At 39.2% G+C, this 10821-nt stretch overlaps 1 protein-coding gene and 1 non-coding gene across 2 annotated transcripts; both read right to left on the minus strand.

The window, feature by feature from the left end:
- Positions 1-295: 295 nt before the first annotated feature.
- nabp1a (nucleic acid binding protein 1a) lies at positions 296-8055 on the minus strand. Its single transcript, XM_071521394.1, has 6 exons — positions 7051-8055; positions 6659-6797; positions 5941-6012; positions 5033-5117; positions 4831-4900; positions 296-3397 (listed from the first exon to the last, which is right to left on the minus strand). Exons 1-6 carry the CDS (start codon positions 7142-7144, stop codon positions 3195-3197), a joined length of 663 nt encoding a protein of 220 aa, XP_071377495.1. The 5' UTR covers positions 7145-8055; the 3' UTR covers positions 296-3194.
- A 618-nt stretch (positions 8056-8673) lies between these two features.
- trnas-cga (transfer RNA serine (anticodon CGA)) lies at positions 8674-8755 on the minus strand. The gene has a single exon. It is a non-coding gene; the product is annotated as a tRNA-Ser (tRNA).
- Between the last annotated feature and the right edge of the window lie 2066 nt (positions 8756-10821).

The raw sequence follows: 10821 nt of genomic DNA on the forward strand, positions 1-10821 counted from the left end.
ACAACGCTTCCTTATAAATTACCAAAGCCACATTACTTGAAACATCAGTGTCATAAGATGTGGCAGTGCTGTCACACAAACAGCAAAAGAAACTGAAACCACTGGTATATTGGTACAAAAAATCAGCGCTGGAGTTCTAACTAATCAACAGATATACAATGTCGTCTACACTTTGCCCCTGCTGTCCAGCTTTGCAAATCCCTCACATCCCCCCCCCCCCCCCGTCTTAATCATTTTAACCTGCTCTGGTTTATATACCTTATAAGAACTAAATAAATAATTCCCATCATTTGATGCTTCCATTCATTTTTGAACTACAAAATTTACAAACTAAACAATTTTTGAAGTTGAATACCTCATATCACAATACACATCAGCTGAAGATGGCAACAGGCTGAAATGTCTGGGCCTCTAGGCCTCATGCCTTGATGTAGTGAAAGACAATAAGCTGTATGATCTGAATGGTCCTGAATTTCTGATTGAAAAAACTGTTAGTTAAACCAGTGTTGTTGAGGAAGTTCCCGGCTCATGACATGCACATCTGTTGACACACGAGGATCAAGCATCACACTTCCTGCCACACTTCTCTTATGTTCCAACCTCCAGTGTCACAAGTAGTGCCTTCACCATAAAGGTCAGCAGGGTTATATGAGCAGTTAGCATGAACATAGTGATGAAAACTTGTCCTGTAGGACTGAGCGATTAAATGATAAAATACAGGGCTTCCACTGAAATCTCATGTACTGTAGGAGTGATGATTGGGGTAATTTCAAGGTGCTTGTGAATACTGCTGTACTAATTGTAACCAACAGAGCAGCATCTCTAAACAGGACTATGCTTCTTGGAGGTTTAGATGGAAATTTGCCCAACTATTATTTTAATTGTAGATTTTATATAGCAGTGGTGGTGCATCACTCAGTGAATTGTACATAGGAAACAATATGACAGATGGTTTCTCTACATTGTCCTACTGTTACACCCATATGACACAGCACTTTTCAACTTATGTTTAAGACCTGAACGGGGCCAAATCTCTTTACCTCTCGCCATCTCAAAATCAGAGAAAATTATTGCACCCTTTTATTTCCCAAGAGCAGATAGAGCTGATATCTAGATTACATCTACTCCTTTGACACCCATAAACATGGTACTAATCTCAGTTAATTTGCATACTTCTTACCCTCTTGGACACAGTTACCAGAAGCAGGGGCTAATGCGTCAAAATTGAAATGGGGCAACATGAAGACCCATGAATACACCCACTATAAAGTCATAATGTCTAGGTGCTTGGTGCAACAAAGGATATGGAGCAATATGGGCTTTTGTTGTTTGCAATGCATCGTTTCAAAATGGGGATACCAGACGCAAACAAAATTCTTCTTTCAACACAGGGAAAGTATAAATGCGTCATTATGTTGATTTCTGATAAAATATGAGAAAGATAGCTGGGTGGATTTGAAAGACATGCATTTCTACAGGTTCTTTCACTTCTCTGTTGAGGCACAGTGAGTATCGGTGTTTGAGTGAAGACCTGCCAAAACAATCTGGTTTAACAAAGCAAGCCTAATGACCACACGTCAACTCAAGCAACATGCCAAAACCTACCCATAACACACTGCTCAAATTTAACTGAGGTACTGTATCTAGCAAGGAAAATCTGCACACTGCAGCTCCCTTTTGCTGCTTTATTGGCACCACAAAGCGATGTTTCGAGCACACTGCTCTCCTTCAGACTTCTTCAGTGTGATGCCAATTAAGCAACAAAAGGGAGCTACAGTGTGCAGACGTTCCTTGCTAGATATAGCACTACTTGCGGGTCCAGCACCTGCCTTCAATGGTTCCAGGATGTGCGTGACCATCCTATATTGTTTGTACTTAACTGAGGTACCTACAAAAGTAATGCAACTGTAGTTCATATTAGTCGGCACTAGGTGGTGCTATGTAATCAAATATCACATAATTGATGGAGATTTTTTCTTTGAGAGGTTGAACTACAGTACCGTCAATACTTATGGCAAGAAAGTCTTGGGGCTTGTGCTTCAAAATATTAGAAAGGTCTATTAGTATTGTGGTGCCTATTGCCAGGAAAGGCTTAAAGATTGCCAGCTTGCCTACACTTCACTGATCTGCATTAAAACCCCATTACACTGTAAGGCACTTTGTGATACTTTAAGTGCTGCATAACTAACTTGACATCACCACACAGATTTTATTGACACTAACACAGTATTGTTTTTGTGTGCCTCCAATAGCTTAAAAAGGGAAATGAACTTTGGCTCCGGAACAGTGCGTGACCAGTGCGTTGATAATTGTCAAGGTTTCATGACCTTCTGGTGGAATAGGATGCTTGAACAATGGCTTCCAAGTGTAAATTGACTATCAAAAAGACTACAGAAATGCCCATATGGCAGCAGAATTATTGTAAAATTTATTTTGTGAACCCCTTTGCCAGTATTTAAGTGGTCCCACCTTCATGAAGGTACAACTGATGGAAAAGAAAAAAAAAAAAAGTCTCATGAAAACCGATCGGATCCAATTCTACTCTACTCGTTAAAAATTCAAAACTATCACCTTTCCTTTCACAGAGTCACTTCTGATACGATTTGGTTAAGAGAGGGAAGACCCTTTGAAGAGTTTCGCTTGTGCATTCAGTCCAAGAACTCATTTTCACCAACTTAAGGCCTTTTTTCCACTGAAAAGCAGAAAGTGATTTCCTGAATTAAATGACAGCGAGATTTTCCGCTATAAATTAAGAGAAGAAAGTGCATCAAGTGTTCAAGTAGGGTGTATAGTTTCAAAGAACAAAATGGGGAAGGGAATTAGGGTGGTGTGGGGAGGTAACACTGGCACAGAACTGGCGATTTGCAGAGAGACTTAGAGGGCAAGGGCGTGACACAGCTGACTAAAAGTCAAGCACCAAAGCTTGACAGTTCAATAAGTCCTGCTAGTGCATCAAGTGGTAGATCACAATCACACACTGTGCTGCTAACAGAGCACTACTTGCACTATACTCAACAAATGACACATTTGACTAGGTTAGCCTGTATAAAAATTATACTAGTAGCCTATAATTTATTTCCTTGTTGTGAAAGCCAATGTAGGCTGCGAAAGGAGGAAGAGCAGAGGGGTTAAAAAGGGGAAGGGGGAAAATGGGGAAGTAGGTTCCCCACATGATCCCCCCCCCATCCCCAATTTCATCTTTTGGCACGCCGTGGGTCCCTGCCGTTGCTAATGGCAACCGAGGGTTTAGTGGCTGTTGGGGGTCCAGCAACAGTAACTGGAGGTGCTCCGTTGCCAGGTGACCGGCCGTTGGGTCGCCCGACGCTCCCAAATGCAGGATCACGGGGTGCGCCAGGTGGTGGGTTGTTGTTGGCAAATGGTTGCATGGCACCATTACCTGTGGGGGTAAAACACACATCAGCCCTCACAGCAAACAAAAGAAAGAAAAGAAGAAAAAAATCTCCATCTTACCAAACTTCATTTTGTACCATGCCTTAAAACTACAATCCGCGATTGTACTACAGGTTTTGTTTATCACTGACCATGAAGGAATCAAACAAAAAATTTCCTCCATCTTAATATAATTTAATTGATTTGAGGTATGTTAATCAATGATACATTATACTCAATGATATAATCTGATAATAGGTTACAAAATTGGGGAACTGACCACATGCACTTATCTATCGGCATCTGTGTAAACTGACAAACCTGGTGGTCTGCTGGTGGGTATACATGGCTCCTCTGTCTCTCTCTGTGCCTCACTCTACCTCTTTAGTCTGTATGTGTCTCAGTTTTGCCTCGCTCTCCAGACTGGTCTCTGTGTCTGAATTCCTCCCTTCTTGCTCCGTCTCTCCAGATCTTGTTATCTCCACACTTCTCTCTTGCTCTGAATCATCTTGACCTGTCTGTTTCTCCAGATCTTCCTCTTTCCCCAGATCTGTCTTCCTTGTTATGTTTGCATTTTTATCCCTGTGACAGGAGGGGCACTATCGATCGCATTGACCGTTGTTTGATTAAGACGGATAATGTAGTTAAGCCTCTACATAATGTTGGCTGAAGCAACTGAAAGTCACATTAACAATTTGCCAATGGTTTTCAAAAATTAGCATATCAAACTACAAATACATCTTTATTAAAATTAACTTTTCATTAACAGAGCACTCGTTCTGCAACTACACTCAACTCATGGCAGCTCCACAAAGTGATAGAGAAGAACAGATGACCCTAGCCCTCAAAATCAAGTCGGTCCATCACCCAAAAGGTGTCGTTTATGCAACGCAATTTCCCCCAGCCCCTCCCTGGAACTGCCCCAGGTGTCAGCATGCTTGCTAGACACTTTTTAGCAAAAGTTAACCTTTCTATTTACATTTGGAGAGGGTGCACAGAAGCACAAATCACGGACTGTAGCTTTAATATCCTATTGATATAAGTGAAAATATATCAGTAGGTGAGAATTTCACTCATTTCAACGCAATTCCCCATGTTTGAAGAATTTTACTACTACCAACATGTTCATAGGTGAAGTAATCTGCATTTGACATAGTGTCAGTTGTTTCTTGAAAATTTCTTAAACAAACTGATGTGTTGAAACAAGCCCAACTATTGTTTTATATAAAAAAAAACAAAAAACAAATTCAAGATTAAATTGTCAAGATATAAACTTTTGCAGTGTTGATACACTAGTAGACCAACAATCTATGTTGATTTTCTATTATCATCATCAATGAGTACAATTTCCTAGAATATGGCCAACATGGATTTATGCTTCCTAAAAGCAATTGGTAGCATGGTAGCTATTGACATAATGGAAAATACACTTAAACATACCTGGTGGTGCAGGTGTACCTGAATTCTGATTGGGCGGAGAGTTTCCCCGCTGATTCTGGTCTGGTTTACCCTGTTAGTAAGATATTAGGAAGAGAATGTCAGTAGTAGTTTGAAGTATGATCTTGAGGTGAGGTTTTCAAAACTAAAAAGGTCCATAGGTGCATTACACAGCATTACGGACAGTCCACATATCACTACTCACAGACTTGTTTTGCTGGTTGGTCTGGGTTAGCAGCTCTGGGTTTGGTTCACTGAAGTTGGGCACTTCTGAATACACCATGCAGAACCTGGGAGACAAAATTAAAATCTTTCAAAATAACATTCTGACAACCAAAACCCAATGTTTGGAATAAGGATTTGAATATAATATGAAAGTTAAGTGCATCAACACCTCATCTGTTGCTTAAGAAACATCGATGTGAAGTGTTGTTTTTTTTTTGTTTTTTTTAAATTAAACTACCTGTATAGTGTCAATTTTGGTAATTTTCAATATCACTGTTAGAATAATATAGCATGAGTACATAGAGCTTCCTGTTCATTATGGCTCAGAAAACCACATCAGCCACTTTAACATTTACAAGCATAGGTGTGGGAGTAATGTACCTTTTATTTTTCTATTCAGCACAGAGGCGAGTTTCAGAAAAAAGGGTAGAAGTACACCCTTGCCCAAGTTTGAAGCCACACCAAGCCGGTGTAGTTCAAGGGTAAGGGTTTGGGCTTGAAATGAACAGAAATACCTATAGATATCTAAAACAATTTTAGTATGAATTTTATGGTACTGAAAAGGCTTTAAAAAATATTCTTACAGTTGGGTCTTAGGTCATTTAAGGCATTTTTATTGAGGATAAAATGACTATGGTCTGACCATTTAGAAAAGAACCTTAAGTGTCATGAATGTTAAAATTTTACTCTAATTTGAGAAAAAAGTAGTGTATTAAGGTTTGTATTAAACAAAAAATCAGTACCAGCATGTTGTTGACAATTTTCCCAAGATGCCCTGGCCTAGTGAGTGCATAGTTCTGATGGAGAGTAGGGTAGATATGACAAGCAGAATTCCAGTGGGGACAAGGACTTCCTTTAAGTATAAATAGATTGTGGCTGGCTACTCACTCTCCAATCTTCTGAAGGTCTCCTCCCCTCCCAGTGTACAGAGTCAGGCAGCCCTTCCAAATGGACGCATATCTATCAAGCCAACAAAAAAAACAGAGGCACATGTAAAATTTCTCAAACCAAAAAAATCATTTGTTCAGTCAACAGTGTTGTGTCAAAATTTTTATTCCCCCAAAAAAATGTATTTCCCTTGGGGGTTGTGTGTTGTTTTGCAACTGCAAAAGGAAATTATGAGGGACATGTACTTGAATACATAAACTCATAGTCTGACAATTTCCTTGTGTACTCAACAGACGCTTGTGGTTTGAGATAAGATCGCAAATAAGCGTGATCTCCACTCATGAGAGTTCTACTTCCATAGGCTGCGTTAATTCTTTGTAATCCTGTGAAATGTTTCTGAAGTGTTTTACTGTTTGAAAAGCAAACGTGAGGAAAACAACCCGCAAAAATGTACAATATTGGATTCTCTTCTCTGGTATGAAACTGAAGTGAAGACACCGCCAGGGGAAACAGTTTCAGAGGACTTTGGCACAACACTGGCAACATGAAACCATTTTATACACAACTACGTGTCAGATGCTTGTATTTGTATTCTTCCACAATAACTGAAAAGGACCTTGGGGAAAGCAAAGATCTGGTAGACACTTGTAAAAATCAAATGTTAATTATGGGGCAAGTTCTGTGAATTACATGTGCCCAAGTGTGAGAATAATCCTACCCTCTGGTCAGCCGGATAATGTCCCCTGGCTGAATAAGACTGCCAAGCTCGTCCCAAACAGAGATGGCAATGCTCCCGCTCTTGTCTGCCACCTTGCAGGATCGCACCTCATGGCCATCCTTCGTTTTGGTCACTCGCCCTGACAGAACCAAAACAAGGTTAAGTTTGACTTAAAAGACAATTCACTTCATACACCCCAAGTCTAGCCACTGAGGGCAACCTATCCATATGTGTATGTCATGTTGTGAGCACAAATTAAAACGAAGCCTATTCCAGCGGGAGGTATAACTGTAGCCAAATAAATATGTAACGTTACCACTGGCCCCTTTAAGAAAACGGAAACGAGCGGCATGAGACGACACACATCACATCCTCATGTTCCAACAACTTACCTATTTCCAAAACGATGAATACGATATTCAAATTTTTCGAGCCAGGCTTCACGTCCTTTATCAAGAACAAGGCCTCGGTTGTGGGGTTTGCCATCGTTAGAGTGGGTCAAAGCAAAATAGCTATCGCTAGCTCCCTTCCTGTCACGTATACCTGCTACTAGCAGTGACTGTTAATGTTTAGGTATATAGCGTAGCTAAATAGACTGCTAGCTAGCCAAGCCTTTGTTCAACCTCTGTAACGTTAAGTTAGCAATCTCGTAATTGTTCATAAACAGCACAATGGCTCAGTTAAATAACCACCTACATCCAGTCAAACACCATACACTTATGATGTTTGAACAAAGTTAAAAGGCAATTGCCCTCTGCAAACAAGCTAACACTAGCAGGGTAACTAAACTAACGTTAGTTAGCTTTGCTAAGCAGTTATTCACTAAGTGTTAGCTAGCTACCTTCGCTTCATTTCCGAAGGATATGCATCTCTTGGTGTCTTTTTCACGGTTCTCGCCATAATGGCTACTTCCTTCTTCACATAACGTTACCTACGGTGGTAGTTATTATCAACGACTGACCTATTTAGCCAGAAAATTTGTGATACTAGGTTGAAATTCGGAGTCGCCAGTTAAATGTTTGTTTTTTTCAGCAAAGACCGTTCCACTGTCTGACTCCGTGTGGCTGCACACAGGAGAAGTTGTCGTCTTTATCACCAGCTACTTTGAGATGTATCTCCTTCGATTGACAAGACAACTGTACTTTAGTTAATGCTATCAGACCAAACGATCGCCTTTCTTTTGTGTGCTTCTTGAGCAAAAGGAGCTGTTAGCTTTGCTAGCGCGAAGTCTGGCCAACTGCTTACAAGACTAGTGTGTCTATTGCTAAGTGTGGCCCCTGCAGTTGCTAGAAAAAAATGTTATGTTAAGTGAACCTGATTGTTATACCTAAACAACGCTAAAGCCCCATTACGCTATATAAAATCTACACAAGCTTTGACACGCTTCCCCTGCTTTAACAATGCCCCCAAAACTACGTCAGTATCTGCCGCCGGTCATTTTTATATACCTCGGTCGATTCCATTATTCCACATGGGAAAGGGGAGTACGGGTGGATATTTCTTTGTGTGCTCTGTTATATAGACGGGGCGGCTGATAATGACCAACGTTTCCAGGTTTCTTACTGTACTTGTAAAAATACACAATTACTTATCTTCCGGTGATCAACAGACACCAAAATGCTGTAACGAAAATAGTAACCAACTCGGTTTGTACCAAATGGGCTTCTTCATCAGCAAGCCACGCGAGAGCAAAATAGCACATGTGAGAAATCAATGTGAATGTCATGGTGAAGCCGTTTCAAATTTGACCTAATTTGTCACATTTACTCATGGATTTTATATAATAACGTCTAATAATCGCAACATGTTACTTTTAGTCACTTTGATATCAAATTCAATTACTTGTGACCACAGACAACTTATCCACATCGATTGTAGCCCAAAACCTGGCAATTCCGCAAAATATATCATTACGTATAATATTGCAATGTGTAGCAACCACGAATAGTACTGTTACATGCAATGGTTTACCCAAAGTTGTCAATTTGTTGGAACTAAGATGATTGAAAATTTACCGTCACGAACAGGATTCGAACCTGTGCGGGGAAACCCCATTGGATTTCGAGTCCAACGCCTTAACCTCTCGGCCACCGTGACTGTACATGTGCATGGCGGGAACAAAAGTGAACTTAACAATAGACATAAATATAGTAATGTTATCAATGATAACAAATATGATCAATTACTTAAATGAAACTCCTGTATTTTAGGATCACGGCTAGGTTGTTAATGATTATGTTATCAACAAGGGATAATCTAGGGAAAGAATTAGAGGGTGTAGGTTTGAGTGTAGACACTGGAGGGAGACAAACACCATCAAAAGTTATGGCCTCCTCGGCTTGTCTACAGGGGTGGATAGAATTATGCACTTTTACTTTTTTTTACTCTACACTGCTGTTTTGAGGCACTCATACTTTACTTGATTATTTTGATTTTCATGTTATGAAACATTGTGCTTTAATCCCACACTTGTTTTTATCTGCAGCCATTTTGGAGATTTGGATCAGATCATGCATAAAGTCACCAGATTTCTTCTACAAAGTACAACATGCAAAACCGTCATATTGAACGTTTACTCTTAAGTCCATTTACTCCAATACCTTTATTTGTGTAGAATTGTTCATCTTTTACCAGAGAGCTAGCTATTCTATCCTGCAAAGGCAGACAACTTCTTTCTATGTATTTTTAAGGTCAAAGGTCATGCCTGAGGTTTGCATTGCATACAAGAATTAGATCCATAAATGCTACAAAATGATAAAGACATTTTTTCTGTCTTATTATTCACACTATTTGTCAGTGTCATTTCTATATTTACTTAAAAGTATTGCTTGCCTGGCATTGTATTAGTCTATTGAAATGTCAAGTGAGCCTACAATGTTGTGGCTACTTAATAATGTATTTACAGCACCAATGCACAGGCTATGATAGAAGTATCCCTTTATGTTCTTTAGGAGATCCCCTATATTTAGTAACCTATCTTATGTTAGAGGAAAACGGTGAGCTGGTATGTCATTGGGGTTATCAAGCACCTTCCATCGCAGATGTTCAACATTATATTCTGTTAGATTATTAATTTGAGTGATCGGGATCACAATATGGATGAAACATACAGAACATTAACTACATGTTCTGTGGAAAGCTAGAAATACAGCGTAGTATTTTCTCATCTGCCCTGGTGCCTTACACCTATCTGGGTGACTAGACCCCTGATAACATTCATGTAGTGAAGCTGTGGGTTAATCCAAGACATTTACTGGTCTCCTGTCACCTGCAGGTCTACAAATGAAGAATACAAATACAATGTGAAACAGTTATAAAATCTTTATTGGTGTATTACAATGCTAAATTCTGAAAGGAAAGGCCAGCATGTTTACAAGATGCTAGAATCAAGTGTCTGGAATACATTAAAGTAAACACTACAGTGGCAAGGAGTCTTCTGCTATGGAGAAAACTTCTTTGGCTTAAGTGATTTACTGTGCTAAATAGGATACAAAGTAAGAACTCAATATGAACAAACATGGTATTACACATAAGATCATTACTACCTGACCATGTTGAAGATATGTGGGGATTTGAACATTCTGGCAAAAAATAGTTTCCACACATGATCCAGATTGAGCAGTCTGATTTCAAAACAATAAAATAAGACTTTGAGACATATACCCATGTCCAGAAGTGTAATTTTCCATATCAGCAAAAATAAATCTCACCGAAGTAAAACATTTCCATGAATAACAGAGAGAAAATACCTCAAAACCAGTCACATTTAACCTCTATAGTACATAGAATGTACATATAATGTTTTCAGTACTGTGATTTATCCATGTAAGAAAAAAAATCCCTCTGCATGACTAAGCATATACCATACAACAGATAACAACCTTGTCATTTTAGAAAGAATATAAATCATTTATAACCCTCCTTTGCACTATTTGTTTATTTTCTCCCTATAGATTCCATTGACTGGTTAACTTTTGTCTTAAAAAAAACAAAAACACTGTAGCTTATCGCTAGAAAGGCCTACAGACACTAATGTCAAGCACAATCGAAAATATTTCCGCTTTATCACATGCATTGTATTCTTCCTTTAATTACTGGACTTCCATAATGTCTATCAGTACTTCCCTTGCATAGTTTTGACATTATAAAAATATTATTAGGTT

The sequence above is a fragment of the Centroberyx affinis genome, unplaced genomic scaffold (assembly GCF_046629955.1).
Source record: "Centroberyx affinis isolate AG114_WGS23_722 - 3 ecotype Tasmania unplaced genomic scaffold, CSIRO-AGI_Caff_v1 ptg000886l_1, whole genome shotgun sequence".
Classification (NCBI taxonomy): Eukaryota; Metazoa; Chordata; class Actinopteri; order Beryciformes; family Berycidae; genus Centroberyx; species Centroberyx affinis.

Excerpts from the sequence above, each read along its gene's own strand:
- nabp1a (XM_071521394.1), bottom strand. The coding sequence starts at position 7,144 with ATGGCAAACCCCACAACCGAGGCCTTGTTCTTGATAAAGGACGTGAAG. Across the intron at positions 6,798-7,050 it reads ATTCATCGTTTTGGAAATAG|GGCGAGTGACCAAAACGAAG; the intron begins GTAAGTTGTTGG and ends TGGTTCTGTCAG. Across the intron at positions 3,398-4,830 it reads AGGTACACCTGCACCACCAG|GTAATGGTGCCATGCAACCA; the intron begins GTATGTTTAAGT and ends TTACCCCCACAG.